We start from the raw sequence: 24,459 nt of genomic DNA, 5'->3' as shown, positions 1-24,459 counted from the left end.
AGACCTCGATCGGAAGCTCCGATCTCTACATGATTTCCACGTTCCGAACTTCACTTATCGGAAACTACGATCTCCACTTCGGAGGTGACGATCTCTTGCATGAGATTGTGTGTCAAAAATTTAGTGACACGTCACTTAGTGAGCATGGCCTAACCTTCGGAAGCTCCGATCTCACGTTCGGAAGTTTCTAACTCACCTTTTGCTTTTGATCTCCAGCTTCTATGGTTCGGTGCTTCTGAACCCACTTCGGAAGTTCCAATATGTTCAGTGGTTCCGAAGCCCTGATAATGCATTTCTGATCCGATTAATCGCTTGGTTAGTTTATATTGGAATCTCTTAACCATGTTTAACCAATAAGCTCATAAAATCGGATACGGGTTACTACATGTGTACTTCTGGTGTTCGACCGTCCACAAACAAAAGAACTGAGCAACCCCATACAAAAGGTTATCTCAAAGGGATAAATCAAAATGATAAGAAAATGTAACATATAGTGACAGGAGCAGTATAAAAATGCATAGCATAACAAGTATCATGCAACAGATAAAATGCAACACATAAGTATGAATACTCGGCTAAAAATTTCAGTCAGTACTTACTTACCTCAACAACTGGCCTAGATGTACAAGAATCTACAGTCCATCACTACAAGCCAAGTGAAATACATATTACTTATATTGATCTAAAATCCTTAACTAAAATAATAGATACTCCCTAATACTACTAGGGATCTCAATCTATACTTGCGTTCATCGTCAACCCATTGATGTCGAAGTCCCCAACCCTGGCACAGCTCTGCTAGAATCCTCTAGCACCTCTCTACCGCCCAACCCTCAAGTATAAAACTAGAAACACTCAAAATATACACTGAACCAACCCAAAACACCTTAAACACATACTAAAAATAAGAAATCAACTGCCTTTTATAGGCATATTTCGAAAGGTCAGAACCCTAGTTCGGAAGGTCCGAACTTCGCATGCTTGTCATGTCCCAAACTTTTACTGATCGGAAGTTCCGATCTTTACTTCAGAAGCTCCGAATTAACTCTCACTTCAGAGCTCCGCTCTGCATGAATTCCCACGTGTCCATACACTCTTGACACGCCAATAGTGCATGCATGCTTAATTATTATAATCTCGTAAAACATGATTAGGGTTACTACATTCTTTCCACCTTAGGATATTTCGTCATCGAAATCAGGTCTAGGTCGTACTTGAGAATGTAATCACAAAAATTATATTAGACCGAACTACACCCAAAAACTGAAGTCGCTCTTATATATATTTTTTCTTGCCACTGAACTAAATCAAGTGAACAATTTAAATCCGAAATAACTAAACTCTCCGATCTATGTTATGAAAAAATCTTTCAACATAGGTAACATCCGCGTCAAACTAGGCTTCAAACATATGTGAACTTATCTGTCATATATCATCTCAACAAAGATACGGGAAACATACTGTTGCACAAAAAATATGAACACTAAACTCCAACAATCTTTAGAATTCTAGGATTAAGACATCATTGCCTGAACAAGGTTCTAGATAATTGCCATGCCAGTTCTTCACATAATTTTCAATGTACTAGTCATTATCTCCGATGCCCATCGGTCTTTACAAAATCAGTAGTATTCAAAATCTGAGAAACATACCCAAAGCAAGTTGAAAATTGTTTCAGTACTTTGAAAGAAAACCTCTTTCACTACCGATATTGATTAGCATACCAAAGACAATTATCCAATCTCGAGATTACAAACAAGCCTTTCAAACATGAAATCCTGATCACATGAAGGAACATTGATGACTTGATGAGTTGAGCTACTACAACTCCGATAAAATCTTGAAAACAAAGCAAATGGATCACAAATACATTGCAAGATATTACCATTCCAATAAGAAATCTTAGAGATTCTATGACAGCCCTCCAGTTTATCATTGCTCGACTAACATTTGTTGATATCTTGCAAAATACTATGATACAATTCACAAGATATCATTTTCTAGAACTGTCACCGGTCCAGATAAACTCAAATACCAATAGATATCGAAAACCAGATGTTACCATCATCATTGGCTAACGGTGTCCATCGCTGAATCATAGCATGGCGCCTCTTGACTTAGCAGAGTTTGACTAAGAGAATTTTTCGGTATCCTATACATTTTATTTCACGCACTCATAGCATTTTTATACTCATTCTTTCGTATTGATCAATTTCATCGCTCATATCCTCAGTTTTGTCTTGGGAACCCCATTCCGCAGGAGCGGGTCTTAGGTTGGACGAACCCAGCTGGAGTGTTCATTGAGGCATTGTTTGTAGCTTATCGAGGATTGGTGATATTGTTCCAATTTATTTGGTTTATTCTTAATGTTTCGACTAGAATTGTCTAGTTTGGGATCCAAGACGGGTCACTACAAAAACTTTGTAAACAAAAGTTGTAGGTCGGAATGCAACAAAGCTGTTGTAAAAATTCCGGTCGCGCGTCCTAAATAGTGTAAAATCATTCAAATTATGTTTATAGTAATTTACATTAGCTTAGGGTCATCGACTGGTTCAGAATAGTAATTTATTGAGGTGAAGTTCATTACCGAATTCTACAGTTATGTCTATTTTGTCATTTGACTTGGAATTTGCAGTAAACTTCTTAAAGCACCAATTTATTCGTATATATTGCATCATATTGTGCACGCCACATTTTATTAATCATATTGTCCTGCATATTTGATCTCTAAATAGTTATTGGTTTCGTACTAGTTATCGATCGATGATTTGTTACTGAATGATTGAATGACCGAATGAATATTCATGAATGAATGAACTGAGCCTTGAGAAATAGTTTATGAACTGGATTGCTAGTCCACTAGACAACGCGAGTTCGGCCTGTAAAGTGAGTCCAATGAACAACATGTTTAAATCCTGATATATGGTTCATATATCTGAACAATGTGAATTCGGTCCGAAAATGTGAGTTCATCTTAACTCGTAAATGGATTGTACGAATCTTACTTGAGTACGTGGGAAAAAGTGTTACACCGAATGTTGGTGGAGCCACCACTTTGGACCACGATATTCACTTCCGAATCCTGAATAGTCACTGCATTTCACTTGACGGGGAACTTCGTGGTGTTATGTTATTATTTGTACATGACATTTCATATTGGAATACTGCACTGATATATTACCATTATTTTTGTTAACTACGTATAAGCCAGTTTATTTCTTCACTATGTCCTTAAAAACTTATCCTCTAATTTTCTTATACTTAGTATAAATTCCAGATACAGGACACATGACCTAGAGTAAGAACGAAATTATGGAAAATGAAATGTTGTTTTAGCACGACCGTGATGACACAGGTTCTTGTGATTATATTAGTATTTTGGGCATCATTTGTGTAAATTTAAGGATTGTACACGCTTCCACTACTATAAGTTTGATGTACTGATTTTATTGTAATTCGATGCCCACAATAATTCAATCTAAATTTTATGAATACAAAAAAAATATTAGATTAAAACAAACAAAAATAATATTATTTATCGTAAGTGGATGTCAAAACTGTAATTCGTCATTTAATCATTATTTCATCCCAAAATGAATAAGTTAATGTAAACATGGTACTGCTTATTCATCATTATTCCACATCATTTAAAATTATTTTAATAGTCGTAGTATGATTTATCCACATATAATCATATATCACTAAATAAACGCAGTCTTAAGGGAGGAAGATTGGGGATATTAATGCATTAGATTTTTGTTGTTTATGATATAATTGGTTTTTACATTTGTTTGTTCTGATTTCTAAATGTTAACATATTATTCTGGATTTACTTCTGTATTATTTGACCTGAGTATCTCCGTGTCTGCCAATGTTTGTTTTTTTTAAAGTAAACCAAATGTATTACGTCAAAATGTCTTGATTTACAATACTAGTTAACCAAGGTGGATAATCACCATTACACCATTCAACAAAAGATGAAGATTCAGTTGCTTCATGAGCCAAACGGTGGGCTGCTTTGTTTGCCGATCTTGACATGTGTTGAACAAATTCGAAAGCTTGTGATGATGCCAATAATTCTCGAATATCCATTATGATCACCCTATTTGGAATCAAATCTGTTGCTTTACCATTTATAGCTTCTATGGCTTGGATCGAGTCAGAAAAGACACAAACATACTTAGCATTCAATTTTAAACAAAGCCCCATACCATGTCTAATGGCAAGAAGTTCCGCAGCTTTCACCGATCTGGGGTTACGGATAGCACAATACAAAGCACCCCTTATGAGCCCTCTGTCATCTTTGAGAATTGCCCCGACATCATACCTGTTCCTTACTTCATCAAACCCAGCGTCAACATCTAACCTGAGTTTGTTAGATTAGCAAGTAAATTCATCGACGATGGAATGAAATTTTCGAAGCTCTCCAAAGAAATACTTGTACCTTTGACGGGAGGTTAAGATTCCAGATTGTTTCCACCGATCTCCATGTGAATGCATCGACTGATAAGGGGGTGGCGCTGTGATATTAATTTCTTTCAAGTACCCATCCTTAACCGAGTATTTACCATTTGTGCTACCATTCCAAATCTGATATCCACAATTCCTCTCCCAGGCAGTGTAATATTAAGTATTGTTTCAGCTTTGACACCTAAGATTCCATAACGAGTAGATACTTCCGCAGGAGCATATGCCGCAAAGAGTAGTATCAGAATCTGTATCTTATGATGATACTGCTGCAGCGGCTGAGGCTGTGGCGGTAAGGAGTAGTTCACTTTCCCCGCTCCAAACATACCTATTTATTCACCTGCCTATATAAATAGGCTCCGGGAAGTCATTCCATTCATTCAAACCTTGCCCCACCCCGAGCTAACTCTGATAAACCATATGAGTGCGTTTAATTAGTGAGATGAGATTTTATGTAGATAAATCATACCAGGACTATAAAAATGATTTTCAAGGACGTGGAATAATGATGGATAAACGTTAATATGTTTAGTTTGAGTTATTAATTTTGGGATTGAAATAGTGATTGAGGGACGAATTACAATTTTACCTTCCATCTATGATAAATAATCTTATGTTTAATTTTGTATTCATATAATTTGGGTGAGATTATTGTTGAATATTGTAAATTATTATTGATTCAATTGTGAGTCATTTTCACTTATCAAAATTATTGGGTATAAAAATATATATTTTTTTTAAAATAGATAAAATTGATAAACTGGATTATAAAAAAAATGAGAAATTGAAAGGAAAAAAAAGGAATTAAAGGAGGGTATATTAGGATTTATGTGGATTTTTTTCAATAAATATTGTTCATGATATGTTATACCATATGTAATTAAGGATGAGAAATCCCATGAAATCTGGTATAATGACGGGCCTTGAGATTTGAGAAAATTTGATTTTTCTTTTTAAGTAAACAATGGATGTGATGATTGGATTAATAAGTGCATCCTATGGTTATCAATCAATTAGTTATGAAATATCATTAACTATCTCTAGCATTCACCGAATTCCCGGATACAACCATCCAATTCGACATCCTCCTCTGAAGCGTGAGCTTGCAAAATGCTAACACTTCGATGGCGTGATTAGGTTTGTGTGAAGAGTGAAGACAAATAAACAACCAAAGAGAAAGATAGTACTATGTGGCGCCATTAGATTCCCATTAGCGCTTCCCTTTAATCGGGTGGACAAGTTTTAGCAAGTAAGCTAAATTGGTTAAATTTAAACTAATAACATATCCCGTACGGATTGGAGTACGAAAGGCCCACCCAAAAGAGCGTTGAGCGTCTCGTGGCCATGTCAAAATAGATCCGAATACTTGGCCCGGATGACTTCCAGATCATAATGCTGAATTTATCCAAGTTGTAATTTTTGATACAATTTTATTTTATTTTATATCGACTTTGATTGAGTAATATATTTTATTTGCGGATAAAAAAAAAAATCATAAACCAAACTATCTTTATCCTTCTCCTACCAATGTTTCTTTTGAAACTCCCAAATAATTATCCCATCTTTCGCCTCCCGAATTGCTTTTTCGAAATATAGACCTACGAGACTCTAGTTTACATGATCATCATAAACATACAATTATTAAGTGGCCCTGTTTCTTATATCAAATTCTTTGTCAGACAAAGCGTATACACCTAAATATAACAGAATGTAGCAGTAATAAGGAAATCCCATGAAAATATAGCATAAAATCAATGTTACAGCTCACAGCTTTTGAGCGGCCTGGTAACAAACACCCACAGACCACAAAACCAAAATACAAATACCAAAATCAAAAATACGACTCCGTGCCTTAATTCCACCACCTTCGGTCAAGGACCCAGTTCTGGGATCGGCAACCCTCCGACCAACAATGAAAAACACAGCATATTGTGAAAAAGATTCGAAATAGGAAAGTTGCACTAATGAAAAAGCAGAGTTTAAGTTCCCGGTTGATGTAAACACTCTCAAGCCTTGAAGAAGTTGCAGGGCCAGCCTCAACAAGCGCGGTTCACTTGGCACCTTTCTTTGCCGCTGCCTTTGTGACCTTGGCACCGGTGGGATCTTTCTTCTCAACGCTCTTGATGACACCAACAGCAACAGTTTGACGCATGTCACGCACAGCAAAACGACCAAGGGGTGGGTACTCAGAGAAGGTCTCGACAACCATGGGCTTGGTGGGAATCATCTTGACAAGTCCGGCATCACCGTTCTTCAAGAATTTGGGCTCCTTCTCGAGCTCCTTGCCAGATCGCCTGTCAATCTTGGTCACAAGTTCTGCAAACTTGACAGCAATGTGGGAGGTGTGACAGTCAAGCACTGGGGCGTATCCGTTTCCAATCTGGCCTGGGTGGTTCATGATGATGACCTGGGAGATGAAGTTGGCAGCTTCCTTGGCGGGATCATCCTTGGAGTTAGAGGCTACAAAGCCACGCTTGAGATCCTTGACCGCAACATTCTTGACATTGAAACCGACATTGTCACCAGGAAGAGCCTCAGGCAAGGCTTCATGGTGCATCTCAACAGACTTAACTTCAGTGGTCAGACCAGTGGGACCAAATGTGACAACCATTCCCGGCTTGATGACACCCGTCTCAACACGACCAACTGGGACAGTACCAATACCACCAATCTTGTAAACATCCTGAAGTGGGAGACGAAGTGGCTTGTCTGAGGGCCTCTTGGGCTCTTGGATCATGTCAAGAGCTTCCAGGAGGGTTGGGCCCTTGTACCAATCAAGATTTGTGGATCGCTCAATCATGTTGTCTCCCTCGAAACCAGAAATTGGGACAAATGGGATTTTATCAGGATTGTATCCAACCTTTTTAAGGTAGGAAGAAACTTCCTTCACAATTTCGTCGTATCTAGCCTTAGCGTACTTGGGTGTGGTAGCATCCATCTGCGACATAAACATAAATTACATTATTTCGGACCTCCAGGAACCACACAAGATGATACATTATCAACACACCTTAATGAATTCAGATAAGGAGCATTTCTCACCTTGTTGCAGCAGCAAATCATCTGCTTGACACCAAGAGTAAAAGCAAGCAATGCATGCTCACGGGTCTGACCATCCTTAGAAATACCAGCTTCAAAACCACCAGTGGTGGAATCAATGATGAGGACAGCACAATCCGCCTGTGAGGTGCCAGTAATCATGTTCTTGATAAAGTCACGGTGTCCAGGAGCATCAATCACAGTGCAGTAGTACTTGGTGGTCTCAAACTTCCACAAGGCAATGTCAATGGTAATACCACGTTCACGTTCAGCCTTGAGCTTGTCCAGCACCCAAGCATACTTGAATGACCTCTTGTTCATCTCAGCTGCTTCCTTCTCAAACCTTTCAATGACACGCTTGTCAATGCCTCCAAGCTTGTAGATCAGGTGACCCGTTGTGGTAGACTTTCCAGAGTCGACATGGCCAATGACGACAATGCTAATGTGAACCTTTTCCTTACCCATTTCGTGAGCTTAATAATAATCAGACTGCAACAAGAAACAAGCTTTTTAAAACAACTGACAATGTACAACATAATGGTGTAATACATCAAACATCAGCATCAAGAAAACATCCTACAAAACAAATGCAAATGAGTCTTAACAGTGAGCAACTAGTCTTTCAACCGGATTACAAATAGCAGGATCAAGAAAACATCATAAAATAAACTTATGATCACGAAGCAATCTTGCGTCCACAATACTAACTTTTGAATCCATCAATATCTAAAGTTTAAAATTTAAGGCGAAAACCTATTAGATCTCAAAGGGCAGTTCGATACGCATAGAAGCTTTAAACAATAAAGATAAATACACTTCCATGCATATATTAAACCTGACAAAGGCGGCCAGGAACAGTTGAGTATAAAATTTATAGGTCGAACGCATGAAATCAAACAATCGTTTTGATTTGTCTTAAATAATCGTCAACAAATAATCAGAAATATCGCAGATGATTAATTTAACCAAACAACCAGCTATGATTCACTACAAAATCTACAAAAAGAAAAATAAATCCCAAGAACCAGATCGACAATCGATCACAGAGAAACATAGCTGCAGATTTGGAAAATTCTCGACATAATAAAGAACTGAAGGATAAATTACCTTCGTAAAAAGCTTGAGATCCCTGGCTCGCCGTAGGGTGCAAGAAGAGAGTTGGAGTGTTAAACGAGGAAATGGGAAGATAGTGCGATTTTAAATGCGGTGTTGAACTCCATTAGGGTTTTTCCGTGGGCCGTTCGATCTAACAGATAATCGACGGTTATTAATCGGGGAGTTTTCTTAAAAAAAGAATGTTATTCAAAATGGTCGAAGAGGTAGACCGATCCATAACTCGCGATAATCCATCATTAGATGGGGTGGCCTATCATTTAGGTTGGTTGAGAAAGTTGTCAACTCATGTCACCTATCATGAAAGGATTTGATGGATCAACCCGACAGATCTAAATCATTTTGACATATTTAACTCTATGTCCGAAAGTGCGCGATGCATAACAAAATATACGGTTACGTGTGGTATGAATGTAATATAATTATTATAGAGTAAAAATTATTTTGATTCACGAGTTATTGACAAAATGTCAATTTGATATATGAACTATTAAAAATAGTTTAATTGGTATATAACCAAACTAAAAAGTCAATTTTTTCATTTTCATAAATTGCTTTTAAGTCCAATATTTTTATCAAATTCAACTAAATACATCTCGTTTTTTAAATTATTTTATCGATAAAAATTGTAAAAATAAATTTATATTTATTATACCATTAAAAGAAAGTTGTATATCATGGATTCGAAAAAATATTCAACATAAAATTTGTATATATAAATGAAAATATATATATATTATTGGGAAAAAAATCGATCATCTATGGAAGTCGGAGCAACAACACAATATCACGTTAATCTTGCTTATTTTCTCTATTTGCAAAATTATGATTGCCAAAAAATTTTGTACTTGTTTAGACATTTCTTACCAATTACATGATTTTTTAGTTGTATTTAATTAAATATTTAAATATAACAAATATTTATTTTATAATATATTTATAAATAATAAATTATATTTTAGTTCTATATTCTGAATAATTTATATAAATTATAATTATTAGTAATATAAATAATAATATTATAATATAGATATAGAGAAAAACATCATTTTATTTTATATTTATAAATATTTTTTAGTATATAATTTATCAGTTTTTATATACGTATTAAGTAAAGGGTAAAATTAACTTTATAACTTCTTCATGTACTAATGAAACTATTTTCAATAGTTTATGTCATATTTTATCAATAGTTCGTGTACCAAAATCAATTTTATTCTTTTATATATAATATTATAAATAATATATGATATTAATATTAAAAATTAAATATCTCAAAAAATTATATTTTTGTCACAGATTGTTTAATAATACATAATCAAATATTAATTTTAATTATTAATGAAAAAAATGTTCACTTATATAACCAACCAAATACATTGCACCGAATGATATTTTAGACAAGTTCAAATTATACCATAACCTCAAACAATCATTCGAGGGTGTTATCATACACTAAGGGTAACACCCAAATCATGTATCTAATGGTTCGTATTTTTAAACATATGTGTAATTAATGATATATTGTTGACGTGGCAAATCATAAAACATTAGATCTATCATTGGGGTAATACTCATATGCTAGGTTGAACTTTACCCGTGCTAAAGATAGTTTTATATTTTTGAAGGGGTTATAAAAATAATTATATAATGTTCAAAAAATAATAATTATACACAATATATTGATGTAGCACAATTTAATATGAATAAATCTCATGTAAAATGGTTTTACGTTTTATATTTGTGAGATAGACCCGATTCATAGTTACAGTGAAAATAACCTTTTTTTGTCAAAATGAGTAAAAACAATTTATGTGTTGAGTCCGATCGGAAATATGGCTAAAAAAAAATTAGATGGTTTCATAGAATTTTTTATGATTTATTATTTATATATAATTTTTTAATAACCTTATTTATACCTTCTAGCTATTTATCTAAACTAGCAAACGTTACACATGCAATATCCCATTGGATAAAGAGTAGAAGTAAAAGCAACCTTTACCTTTGTCTTTGCCTTCTTTGGAATATTTCGGATTTTGTTTGTTTCTCCTGCTTCTTTGATCCCCCAAAATCTCCGTTAGTTTTATCAGATTGCGTTGAAATAGGTGTAGGATCAAATTATTTTGAGATCTTTACATTCCCATAATTGATCAATGTGAGGGGGTTGATGGTTTCTTTGGGGGGACTGCATTGTCCATCCTATCATGTTTGCCTACAACTTCATTTTCAATTTCATTCGGTCTTACAAGTCGTTCAAGTCTCCCAGGAAACCAATATTTGAAAATATCGAGTTTTGATGAAGCTCGATCGGGACTTGGTTGAGAATTGGGGTAGTAAAAATTCCCGAAATCTCGACCCTTCCCGAATCCCGTCTCATTCTTGTCCTGAAAAAAACTTTACCCAACATTTTTTCGATCCGAATTTTCGAGATTTTTTCCGTCCTGATTAATATCGGGAGAGGGATCGAGAATAAAACTTTGTCCCGACGGGATTCACGACATGCCCCGAAATAATATTATAATATATTTTATTAATAGTTTTATTAATTGATTGAACTAAATATTATTGTATTTCAACTCATATATAACAATTAATTGTGGATTTAATTCACATAATTGTTTATTGTTGAAATAATCAAATAGAAGAATAACGAAATGATGTTTTTAAAAATAAATTAATAATTTAATTAATTTATATTTATAATTATCTAATTAGAAAAATACTAGAATAAGATATGTAATTTGATAATCTATTAAACAAAATTTATCTAATAATTTATATTCGAACATTTTATTAATAATTATTTGATGCATGATGTTTTTTTTTGACAAAACCTTGAAATATTATTCGAAATATTTTAATATTATATGTTTTAAATTGAATATTTATTTTTTATTTAGAAATAAAAATTTCTAAATAGTATTTTTATAAAATAATCATTTTTTTTTTGTTTTTTGAACGAAATATTGAAAATGAAAAAAAATTCGGGATTTCCTCTCCCTACCCGACGGGATCTCGAATATTCGGGTCCCGAAATGTGTCGGGTACGGGATCGAAAGAAAAAAAAATTCTCCATTCTTTTCGGGACGGAAATTGGGTAGGAGGGTTACGGGACGGGTCCCGACCTATTCCATCTCTAGTTGTACCATATGCAAATCCCCTTGAGAAAGAGTATATTTAAATGTATTAATGGGAGTTCCTGCCTTTGTAAGTATACAATTTGACGATATTATCATTGCAAAACGTCGGTTGAAGAGAGGGAAGTTGCACACAACCCGACAAGTTGGAGATATCATCTTCATTATAATCAAAGAGCAGAGTCTTGTGTTTAAGCAATAAGGCCTATCAAATGAAAAATACGATCCTTCTTGAGTGTAGTGGTTCGAGTTCCGTTTTAGATGTTTAAATAGTAAATCGTGTTTAACGGGTCATAATCAGGCAAAATGTGTAGAAAAATCAACACCAAAGCATCCAATAATGGCACGGGTTCATCAAGGGGTCCCAGAGGGCACGAGCACTTCGGAAGGGGCTGAAACAGTTCGGTATTCTGAACTGGATTCAGATCTTCCGAACCCATTTTTAAAAAAGTGTCGTTTTGGGTTTGACATGTGGCAATTCGGATCTTCGGAACCCAGTTCGGATATTCCGAACTCACCTGCACCCTGAGGTGTCAACATGTTGTCTACACTTACAAAGCATGCCCAGATCGGATACTCCGATCCATGGCCTATAAAGAGGCATAAACTTCATTTTCAAGGACAAATTGAGAAGGTTTCGAGATATTTAGTCAATATTGAGTGTTTTTAACTATATTATCGAGTGTCAAACATTAGCAAGGTGCAACTGGGATCATAGCAAAGTTGTGCTCAAGTTGTGAGCTCTCGACCTCTGTAGGCTAATGATGAAAAAAATATAATCAATTGGATCCCTAGTATTTATTGAAAGTATCCATTGATCTAGTTAAGTTTTTTAGACATATAATAGTGATATGATATTCACATGATATGTAGGCTTGGACTTTAGACTTTTGTACACCTAGACATGTTGTTAGAGGTACGTAAATACTGACCACAATATTCAGCTGAGTATGCATTTTTATGTGCTACATTATTACATGTTGCATTATTACATGTCAAATGATGCATGCATATATTTTCATGTGATGTATGCGACATTTGCATACCATGCTGATCATGTTACCCCTTGGAGATAGCTAGTTGCATAGAGTCACAAAGACCTAGTTTTCTTGTACGATCGGGTACTGCCTGAGACCAACTAGATCCAAAGGACATCATGTGCGGTTTCCTAGGATGATGAAAGTCCAAGATAGGAGTCAGTATGTGTGGCACCAATTGGATCTTTGAAGTAGCGCGCACATACTAGTGGCGCCTTCTTTCTGAGCATGATATTATAGAGCTTGATCCTTGACTACCAGAACATTCATGTTTCATGCATTGCATATAAACTTTTATACTCATATGTTATGTATTGGGCATTAGCTCCCACGTCCTTGTTGTTATCTCGAACACCCCATTCAATGGGCAGTTTGCAAGTTTCTACACAAACAATTTTGGTGATCGATCGGTTCTTCGAGGCTAAGAGCCTGAGGTTTTTTGGTTATTGTTGACCGTATTTTGGTTTAGTTGTAAATTTTTCATTTTGTTAGACCGACCGTTGGCCGCTTTATCAAAATCTATAGTTGGTGATAATGATGCAACTCAAACCTTTTAAACTGCACAACAGTCCAAGTACCATGGTTCGATCGCTCTACTCAGCAGGAAAAAATATTGCTCCCCAGTCCCCAACAATCTCTCTCCAAATAATTGCATTTTTTGCAATTAATGAGAATCAAACTCATGACCTTGGCTCTGATATCAATTGATGGTGATCGCGGGGATGTCCTTGATCATCGTCGTACCAATGCCATCATTGTCATGAATACTGTCATCATCATTGAACACCATATAAAAAAGGTAACAAACATTAACCCAAAAAGCTAAATCTATGTCTCATGATCTTATACATGCTCTGATATCATAAATGTAGTGTTCCTTCTTAGGATCACCTAATAATCAAAACTTAACAACATATAATTAAATTAAATTTAAATAATAGAACAAACATAAAATAAAAAATAAAACACTACAACTTGATCGAATAAAAAATGTGTTAGGGTGCAATAATTGTCTCTGCTGGGTAGAGAAATCGAACCATGGCTCCTAGGCTGCTGTGCAGTTTAAAAGATTTGAGTTGTATCATTACTACTAGCTATAGATTTTGGTACAACGATAAGCGCTCGGTCCATCGAGAGGATAGACGTCAAGTTGTGGGCTCTCGACATCAATGGGGTAATTATGGAAAAATATATAATCTTGGATCCCTGATATTTATTGGGAGTAGCCATTTATCTAGTTAAGACTTTTATACATATAATGGTGATATGGTATTCACATGATATGTAGGTGATAAGTGCATTTTATGAATTAAATTTATATATGTTTTGACTTGGCTTTTGTGATACATTTAGTGGATATTACGCATATTTGTTGTTGTTTTTGTGAGTTACAAGGATTGGAGCAAAAGTAGCTATAAGAAGCGGAAGGATGAATTTTGGAGCAGCAACTTCAAAAAATTATTGGGAATTATTGAGACATCAAAATCCGATCTTTATCGTTCATAATAAAATTTAGGATGTTTTGAAGCTTCTGTCAAAATTTCAGCTCAATCCAACGGTTATTTTAGGAGATATGATTTTTTGAAAACTGTCGCGCATTATAGAACAGCACATGCGAGAGTAGGGCGCGCCCTCGCTGTTTCCTAGAGCGCCCGTGTAGTGACCCTGCATGGTATCACCTACTAACTGGCAACTAATAGCATGCATTAAACTTAATACAGCAAAATAACTTAACAGAGTAAAACATGCGGAAATAAAACCATAAATTACATATCAGCTTAGTAATAAAATCCAGGCTTAAATCTGTAGTGATACAACCAAATCGAAAACTTAAGCAGTAAACATTATACAGCTATATCGAACCCTGCTGTATAATAAAATTCTCAAGGCTCCTGCTCCCTAGTCCTGCTTTGAACTACCAGCTCCGTCCATCCTGCGTCCTGCCCCATGGGATAGGGTGTCCAAGATAACAACTAGGACGTGAGCGCTAACGCCCAGTACATAAACATGAGTACACGTAAATATATGATGCATGAAACATGATGACTGGTAATGGGTCATCCGAAAATCATGCTCAGTACCGGCGCCGCATGAGTGCTGCCACCGCACGGATCAACCTCTGGGTGCAACCACACTCGTCTAGTACACCAGAGTAGACAGACATAAATGCCCCCGCCGTCGCGGTACTCTCAGTGACAGACTATCGAGTATAGAGCTGAGCGGCTCTATAGTCAGGTATAACAAGGTATAGGCTCAACGTGTATATGCACATGACATATGAATATAGAAAACGGTAAATCATATCTTATGCCATATAATAATGCCAAATAAATGCAACATATAAACATGTATACTCGCTGGCAATCTCAGTCAATGTGTACGTACCTCTAGGCTAGTTCAAGTAAAGTATGATCTTAGGTTCCAAGCCTATATTCAAAAGTTCACCGTATCACTACATAAATTCTATAAGCCTTAACTAAGCTAATAAGTACTCCCAAAACTTAAATAGATTCCCGGACCATACCTTCATCCGTAGTTAGCCCTTTGAAGTCGCTAGTCCCGGATGACTATAACCACACCTTGGTTATTCCAGAACCTCTATTATAACCGATAGGGCCCTCAAGTGTATATCTCACACTATATAACTGAAGACAGAAACTCGGGAATTCCTATTTAGAAATGAATCTGAGAAGCCCTATTTATAGGCAAAATTCCCGGCCAGGATCGGAACTTCCGATTTCAGGATCGGAGCTTCCGATCCAGCTCACTGCGTGCATGTGTGACACGTCGGGATCGGAACTTCCGATCGGGCAATCGGAGCTTCCGATCTGCTCTACGTTCAACACTTGTCAAAACTCGCGGCTGAGTCATCGAGCATTGCTGGCAGCTGGAGATCGGAACTTCCGTTCCAGAATCGGAGCTTCAGATCTCTGTGCTTCCGATGAGGTTCCGAAGTGGCTAGGATCGGATCTTCCGATCTGGGCTCGGAGCTTCTGATCCGGCCCAAAATCAAAAGTCCAAATTAAACTCCGGAATCAGTTAATTACTAACCCTTAATCATGTTTAACATATTATTATCTTAAAATGGAATCTGGGTTACTACATTCTCCCCACCTTTAGATATTTCGTCCGCGAAATAACATCTAAAGACAAATCAAGATAACAATATGAAACATCGAACCATGTTTTATTACAACAACTGTAATTACATCTTACATGGTAAATCAAAATTACAAAGCAAACAACTCAGGATATTCCGCTTGCATACAACTTTCAGTTTCCCAAGTTGCTTTTTCAACGCCTCGGCGCTGCCACTGTACCATCACAAGTGGTATAGTCTTGTTCCGAAGAACTTTCTCCTTCCTGTCTAGGATACGGATTGATCGTTCAACAAAAGAAAGATCTGGCTCTAGCTAAATATCAGTAGACTGAATCACATGAGATTCATCAGCTATATACTGTCGAAGTAACGACACATGAAAAACATTATGTATACTGGAAAGATTTGGCGGTAAAGCCAAACGATATGCAACATCTCCGATCTTTTCCAGTATCTGGAAAGGTCCAATAAAATGAGGAGACAACTTGCCTTTCACGCCGAATCTCATCACCTTCCTGAAAGGTGATACTTGAAGGAACACATATTCACCAGGCTCAAACTGATGTGGCCTGCGACGAATATTAGCATAACTGGCTTTTCTATCTTGAGCAACTTTGATCCTATGCTTGATCAAATCTACCTTCTCTACAATCTGCTGCACCAATTCAGGACCCTCGACTTGTCGTTCCCCGACTTCATCCCAGAATAACGGAGTACGACACCGTCGACCGTACAATGCCTCTAAAGGTGCCATATCAATACTACGATGATAACTGTTATTGTAGGCAAATTCGATCAAAGATAACTGATCCTGCTAAGATAAGCCAAAATCCATGACAGAAGAACGTAGCATATCCTCTAGCGTACGAATCGTCCGTTCTGACTGCCCGTTAGTCTCCGGATGATATGCAGTGCTCAAACTCAGAGTGGTACCCAACGCCTCTTGAAAACTACCCCAAAAACGTGAGGTAAATCGCGGGTCTCTATCACTGACTATGCTCACTGGAATCCCATGTAATCGCACTATCTCCTGGATGTATAAACGTGCCATGCGATCATAAGAATATTCCCGGTTATAAGAAATAAAGTGTGCTGATTTTGTCAAACGGTCAACAAAGACCCAGATAGCATCACACTGACGTGAAGTCATAGGTAAGTGGGTAACAAAATCCATAGTTACGTGCTCCCACTTCCATTCGGGAATCTCAAGATTCTGCAGTAATCCACCTGGTCATCGGTGTTCAGCCTTGACCTGTTGACAAACCAAACATCTTGAAACAAACTGATACACACTTCGCTTCATCCCCTTCCACCAGAATCTAGTTCGCAAGTCCTTATACATTTTCATGCTTCCAGGATGAACAGATAATCGACTCTTGTGAGCTTGAGATAGAATATCATTCCTGAGTTCCGCAACATTAGGTACAACCACTCGATTAGATAGGCACAATAAACCATCTGCCTGAAAATGGAATCCAGATGTATTAACTCCATTGGCTAAACGTGCCAAACGCTGAGTCTTAACATCAGATATCTGAGCATCTCTGATCCGAGAATACAATGCTGGCTCAGACAAAATAGTATACAACCGAATTCCATTTCTCCCTTTTTTGTGCTTGAGCGTAAAACTCAATGAACAGCACTCCTGAATCATATGAGATATTTCACTTGTCTGAAGTGCAGAAAGTCTCACCTGCCGACTCAAGGCATCAGCAGTAAGATTAGCAGAACCTGGATGATATTTGATTTCACAATCATAGTCCTTCAGAAGATCCATCCAGCGTCTCTGTCGCATATTCAACTCCGCCTGAGTGAATAAATACTTCAAACTTTTATGATCCGTAAATATCTCAAATTTCTCGCCATAAAGATAATGCCTCCAAATCTTGAGTGCAAATACAATGGCGGCCAACTTGAGATCATGCACTGGATAGTTAGTCTCATGCGTTTTCAACTGTCGAGAAGCATAGGCAATAACATGTCCACGCTGTGTCAGAACACATCCTAACCCCTGACCAGAGGCATCAGTATAGACAACATAACCTCCTGATCCAGAAGATAGAGCTAGCACAGGTGCAGTAGTAAGACGTCTACGCAGCTCGTGAAATGACTCCTCACAATCCGAGGACCAAATGAAGGTAACATCTTTCCGAGTAAGCTGAGTCAAAGGCCTGGCCAACTGTGAAAAATTCTCGATGAACCGACGGTAATATGCAGCTAGACCCAAGAAACTACGAATCTCAGCAACCGTAATCGGACGAGACCAGTTCAGCACTGCCTCTATCTTACTAGGATCTACAGATATCCCTTCATTAGAAATCACATGACCGAGAAACACTACCCGATCAAGCCAGAATTCACACTTGCTCAATTTCGCATACAGCTGCTTATCTCTTAACGTCTGTAAAACAATCCTTAGATGTTGTGCATGCTCATCCTTGTCATGAGAATAGACAAGAATATCATCAATGAAGACGATGACAAATCTATCCAGATACTCTCGAAATATCTGATTCATCAGATTCATAAAGACTGTCGGTGCATTCGTCAAACCGAATGGCATCACCAGAAATTCATAATGCCCATATCTGGTCCTGAAAGCAGTCGTAGATATATCTGAGTCTCGTACCCGCATCTGATGGTATCCAGATCTCAGATCTATCTTCGAGTAAACAGAAGTACCCTGTAATTGATCGAACAGATCATCAATCCGCGGCAAAGGATACTTATTCTTGATGATGACATGATTCAACTGCCTGTAATCAATACATAATCGCATCGATCCATCTTTCTTCTTGACAAATAAAACAGGTGCTCCCCACGGAGAAACACTCGGACGAATATATCCCTTATCAAGCAAATCCTGTAATTGCTGTTTCAATTCCCTCATCTCTGACGGTGCCAGACGATAAGGTTCTCGGGATATAGGCGTAGTTCCTGGTACTAAATCAATACCAAATTCAACCTCTCGCACCGGAGAAAAACCAAGAATCTCATCAGGGAATACATCAGAAAACTCGCTGACAACCGGTAACTGATCAATACCCGTACTACTCGTGGACATATCAACTACATAGATGAGGTAGCCCTCCCCACCTGACTCCAAGAAATGACATGCCTTCAGAGCCGAAACAAGTGGCATTGGAGGTCATGCACCCTCACCATAAAAATACCAGCTATCACCCTCAACCGGATGAAACTGTACCAGACGCTGATAACAATCCACAGTAGCGTGATACAAAGTCAGCTTATCTATTCCCAAGATACAGTCAAAATCTTCCATCGCTAATATCATCAAATTAGCTGCTAACACATTACCCTCAAACTCCAGAAGGCAACCTATCACTAGACGCTTAGTTACTATCTCTTGCTCCAATGGAGTAGATACAACTAAATCCATATCTAATGATACATAAGGTAATCTATGTCTCTTAACAAAGCGACTAGAAATAAAGGAATGCGATGCTCCAGTATCAATTAATACAAGTGCAGGAATACCACATAACAGAAAGGTACCTGCCAACATGCGATCGCTTCCCTCTGTAGCCTGCTCCTGAGACAGAGCAAACACCTGCCCTTGAGTCTGGGGACGATAACCAGAAGAACTCTGTGGTGCTGGCTGCTGACGTGGAACAATAGAAGCCTGAGATCCAACCTGTGATCCCGATCCACTAGCAGAACCCATGCGCTGAGGACAATCTCTCCGCAGATGTCCCTGCTGACCACAAATATAACAAGCACCAGTAGCTCTCCGACATGAAGCTGCAGGATGCTTCCCTCCACAATGACTACAAAACTCCTCCTTCTTCTTCTTCTTCCCAAAACGGAACATACCTCGTGAACCACGAGATCCAGATGAATTAGTAGGAGTAGAAGAAGACGTAGGTCCGGATTGCACAACAGATTGAGCTCGAGGCTCAAAAGATCCACTAGGTTGTGCTGGCATCATCAACTATGCCCGCCTGTTGCTAGTCTCCACAAGACGGCAACGGTTCACCAAAGTTTCAAAAGATACTGGGTCATCACAGACGATAACCTGAGAGTAAATATCTTGGTTCAAACCTTGTAGAAAGATATCATACTTCGACGCATCACTTTCATTGATATGAGGACTGAAAGGTAGCAGATCAAGAAATCATTGCTGATATTGATCAATAGTCATTGATCCTTGCCTCAGAGTAAGCAACTCCATAGATCGTGCTTGGCGAACAGCCGGAGGAAAATACAATTTCTGGAACTCCCGACAAAAATCCCCCCAAGTCACCTGTCCTCTCTCAGTACGTGCCTGAACAGCTTTGGCATCCCACCAAAAACGTGCTCGATCCTCTAGAACAAATTCTAGAACTTCTAATTTCTGATCCTCAGTACAATCGAAAGCACGAAAAGTACTCTCGAGTTTAGACATCCAACTCCTCGCTTGTTCAGGATTCTCGCCTCCCACCAAGGGTTTCGGTCCTACTTGCATGAATTTATTGATAGAGTAGCGACATCTACCCTCATGATGACGATGTTGATCATCATGATGGCGGTGATGACGATGATGATGACCACCTCCCTGGCCAACACTACCGTGACTCTCGTCAGCCATATCCTGAAAAAAATTGCACATTAAAATCCCAATGCGCAAGAATTACTCAAGACTAAACTAAATCCCAAGTACTAATCCCAAAATCTCAGCATGTTCTGATACCAAAAATGTAGTGACCCTGCATGGTATCACCTACTAACTGGCAACTAATAGCATGCATTAAACTTAATACAGCAAAATAACTTAACAGAGTAAAACATGCGGAAATAAAACCATAAATTACATATCAGCTTAGTAATAAAATCTAGGCTTAAATCTGTAGTGATACAACCAAATCGAAAACTTAAGCATAAACATTATACAGCTATATCGAACCCTGTTGTATAATAAAATCCTCAAGGCTCCTGCTCCCTAGTCCTGCCTTGAACTACCAGCTCCGTCCATCCTGCGTCCTGCCCCATGGGATAGGGTGTCCAAGATAACAACTAGGACGTGAGCGCTAATGCCCATTACATACACATGAGTACACGTAAATATATGATGCATGCAACCTGATGACTGGTAACGGGTCATCCGAAAATCATGCTCAGTACCGGCGCCACATGAGTGCTGCCACCGCACGGATCAACCTCTGGGTGCAACCACACTCGTCTAGTACACCAGAGTAGACAGACATAAATGCCTCCGCCGTCGCGATACTCTCAGTGACAGACTATCGAGTATAGAGCTGAGCGGCTCTATAGTCAGGTATAACAAGGTATAGGCTCAACGTGTATATGCACATGACATATGAATATAGAAAACGGTAAATCATATCTCATGCCATATAATAATGCCAAATAAATGCAACATATAAACATGTATACTCGCTGGCAATCTCAGTCAATGTGTACGTACCTCTAGGCTAGTTCAAGTAAAGTAGGATCCTAGGTTCCAAGCCTATATTCAAAAGTTCACCGTATCACTACATAAATTCTATAAGCCTTAACTAAGCTAATAAGTACTCCCAAAACTTAAATAGATTCCCGGACCATACCTTCGTCCGTAGTTAGCCCTTTGAAGTCGCTAGTCCCGGATGACTATAACCACACCTTGGTTATTCCAAAACCTCTATTATAACTGATAGGGCCCTCAAGTGTATATCTCACACTATATAACTGAAGAAAAAAACTCGGGAATTCGTATTTAGAAATAAATCTGAGAAGCCCTATTTATAGGCAAAATTCCCGACCAGGATCGGAACTTCCGATTTCAGGATCGGAGCTTCCGATCCAGCTCACTGCGTGCATGTGTGACATGTCGGGATCGGAACTTCCGATCGGGCGATCGGAGCTTCCGATCTGCTCTACGTTCAACACTTGTCAAAACTCGCGGCTGAGTCATCGAGCATTGCTGGCAGCTGGAGATCGGAACTTCCGTTCCAGGATCGGAGCTTTCGATCTCTGTGCTTCCGATGAGGTTCCGAAGTGGCTAGGATCGGAGCTTCCGATCTGGGCTCGGAGCTTTCGATCCAGCCCAAAATCAAAAGCCCAAATTAAACTCCTGAATCAGTTAATTACTAACCCTTAATCATGTTTAACATATTATTATCTTAAAATAGAATCTGGGTTACTACAGCCCGCGCCATCTCTGGACGTAAAAAGAAGTGTAAATTTGAGGCTCAGGCGCGTCCTCGCCACTCTACTGCGCGCCCGCGCCGTCGCAAAGTCAGATTTTGTAATTTTTCGGGAAGGAGACTTTGAGACTTTTTCGGGCTTTCTTTGACGGGCTTCGAGGACATATAAAAAGATTTCAAAGACACAATAGGAGGGGGGCAGCCGCACAAATCTAAATCACACAACACATGCACAAGGAAGACGAGATTTAGGGAGGAAAAATCTGCACAACCACGTGAAGAAGAAAATTGGAAAAGTTCGAAGACGAAGGACGCGGAAGCTACTTCGGATTTTTTTTTCTTTCCCGTTTCTTATTAAATTGGAATTGATGTTTAGTTTCATAAACATGAATAGTGTTTTATCTATTTTTGATCATGAACTAATTTTTTAGATTCTAGAGGTCGGATGGAACCTGGTGTAGACACTTTCATAAATTTTTTGATTTTATTGAATTGAGTTTCTTCTTGATTAATTATTTTTCTAGAATTAATTGTCTTTTCAATTATCTGATCAATAATTGAATTGTTATATTTATTTTAAATCTGGCACTCAGGAGAGGTGATTTTGAATAGGACCATTAGAAAATATACTGTTAATTATTTATATTGCTTGGGAGAGTGTATAATTTTAACAGAGATTTTAAAGAGAACATTGTTTTGTGATAGATCACTGCAAGCCGATTCTTAATAGGGATATTGGAATTGAATTGTAGTTGATAAAAATTATTTGTTGCTCGGGAGAGGAAAATAATAAACTTAAGTGTTCTTGGCTATTAATTGACTGGAATTCATGAAACTAAATTAATTAGGATTGATTGTTGTTGAAAATAGGTGAAATCTAAACCTCTAGACCATTTTTCTCTAATTGATTTTTATCTGAAAGTTGTGTGCGTGCTATTTAAAAACTCATTGATTATTTTATTCTGCAAAATTATGAGATTTTAATTTTCTAGATAAAGTTTAGACTATTTTTATTACAAGCACTGAATATTTTCATTTTACTCTCTGAGGGAACGATACTTGATTTTTTACTATATTAAAACTTGACACTCGTAAGCTTGCGAGTAATTTTCACAAGTTTTTGGCGCCGTTGCCGGGAGTAAATTTTGATTATATTTTTTTAGTCTTGCTACCAATTAGTCTATATTTTAATTTAGAGTTTTTTTATTTTTATTTTAAGTTACTAATTGATTTCTTCTTATTTTTAATTGCAGTCTATGCGACGATCTCAAAATGCGAATTCTTTACTTTTTGATCCGGAGATCGAGCGCACTGCACGTGCTTTAAGAAGAGCTAGAAGAGAAGAAATTGAGAGAATGGCTGAAGAAGAAGCACAACAACCTCCCTTGGTGCCAATTAGAGATCACTTCCGACCGACGATCCAGGCTCACTATTCTAGAATCGCTCGAGGGACGATAAATGCCAACAATTTTGAACTGAAGTCAGCTTTGATCAACATGGTTCAACAGAACCAGTTTAATGGGAATGCAACTGCCGATCCTCATCTACACCTGCGGACTTTCTTGAAAATAACTGATACGGTAAAAATTAATGGTGTTCCTGAGGATATTATTCGATTACGCTTGTTTTTGTTTGTTCTCAGGGATCAAGCAAGGAGTTGGTTGCAGTCACTGCCACTAGGGAGCATTACTACATGGGAGGGGATGGCAGAAAAATTTCTTGTGAAATATTTTCCACCTGCTAAATCTACCCAATTGAAGATCAAAATCAGCACTTTCCGGCAGATGGAGTCTGAACAGCTCTACGAGGCGTGGGAAAGGTACAAAGAATTACTTAGACGTTGTCCTAACCACAATTTTGCAGATTGGGAACAGATCGAGTGGTTTTACAACGGACTGAATGCGCCTACAAGGATGAATGTGGATTCTGCGGCTGGAGGCACCATTTTTGCAAAGGACCATGTACAGGCCTATGATATGTTGGAGAAGATGACAATCAATAGTTTTCAAAGGCCATCTGAGTGTATGGGAGTCAAGAAGCCAGCTGGAGTGTATGCAGTGGATCCTATCACATCTATCACTGCCCAATTATCTGCACTGACTACACAGGTAGCTGCTTTAAATAATGTGACTGTTGTAGATTCAAATGGCGTTGAAGGATCACATGCCCCAGAGGAAGTTAATTATATCAATCCTAATGGCTACCGAGGATATGGAGGCTATTGAGGTAATCTTGTTCCCAATACTTATCACCCTAGTTTGCTGGGATAATGAAAATTTTTCATATGCTAACAATACTAATAAGGGTGATGGTAAGTTGTCTTTGGAGGATGTGGTTAGTACCTTTGTGCAGGAATCAGGTAATAGGATGGCGAGAACTGAGTCTCGCCTTGACAGCTTGGAGACACATGTGGTAAATATGGG

General features: G+C 37.9%; 1 protein-coding gene across 1 annotated transcript; it reads right to left on the bottom strand.

Moving 5' to 3' along the window:
- Window positions 1-6,178: 6,178 nt before the first annotated feature.
- On the bottom strand, window positions 6,179-8,753 carry LOC140880281 (elongation factor 1-alpha-like). Its single transcript, XM_073284589.1, has 3 exons — window positions 8,614-8,753; window positions 7,510-7,995; window positions 6,179-7,405 (listed from the first exon to the last, which is right to left on the bottom strand). The coding sequence occupies exons 2-3, from the start codon at window positions 7,969-7,971 to the stop codon at window positions 6,518-6,520; spliced, it is 1,350 nt and encodes a 449-aa protein (XP_073140690.1). The 5' UTR covers window positions 7,972-7,995; window positions 8,614-8,753; the 3' UTR covers window positions 6,179-6,517.
- Between the last annotated feature and the right edge of the window lie 15,706 nt (window positions 8,754-24,459).

Source organism: Henckelia pumila, chromosome 2 (assembly GCF_033568475.1).
Source record: "Henckelia pumila isolate YLH828 chromosome 2, ASM3356847v2, whole genome shotgun sequence".
NCBI classification, from domain to species: Eukaryota; Viridiplantae; Streptophyta; class Magnoliopsida; order Lamiales; family Gesneriaceae; genus Henckelia; species Henckelia pumila.
This window is presented reverse-complemented; position numbering and strand designations above follow the sequence as displayed.

Bases quoted from the DNA above. Each gene is read 5' to 3' on its own strand.
- LOC140880281 (XM_073284589.1), bottom strand. From the start codon at position 7,971: ATGGGTAAGGAAAAGGTTCACATTAGCATTGTCGTCATTGGCCATGTC. The intron at 7,406-7,509 runs GTGAGAAATGCT...TTTATGTCGCAG, and splicing joins TGATTTGCTGCTGCAACAAG to ATGGATGCTACCACACCCAA.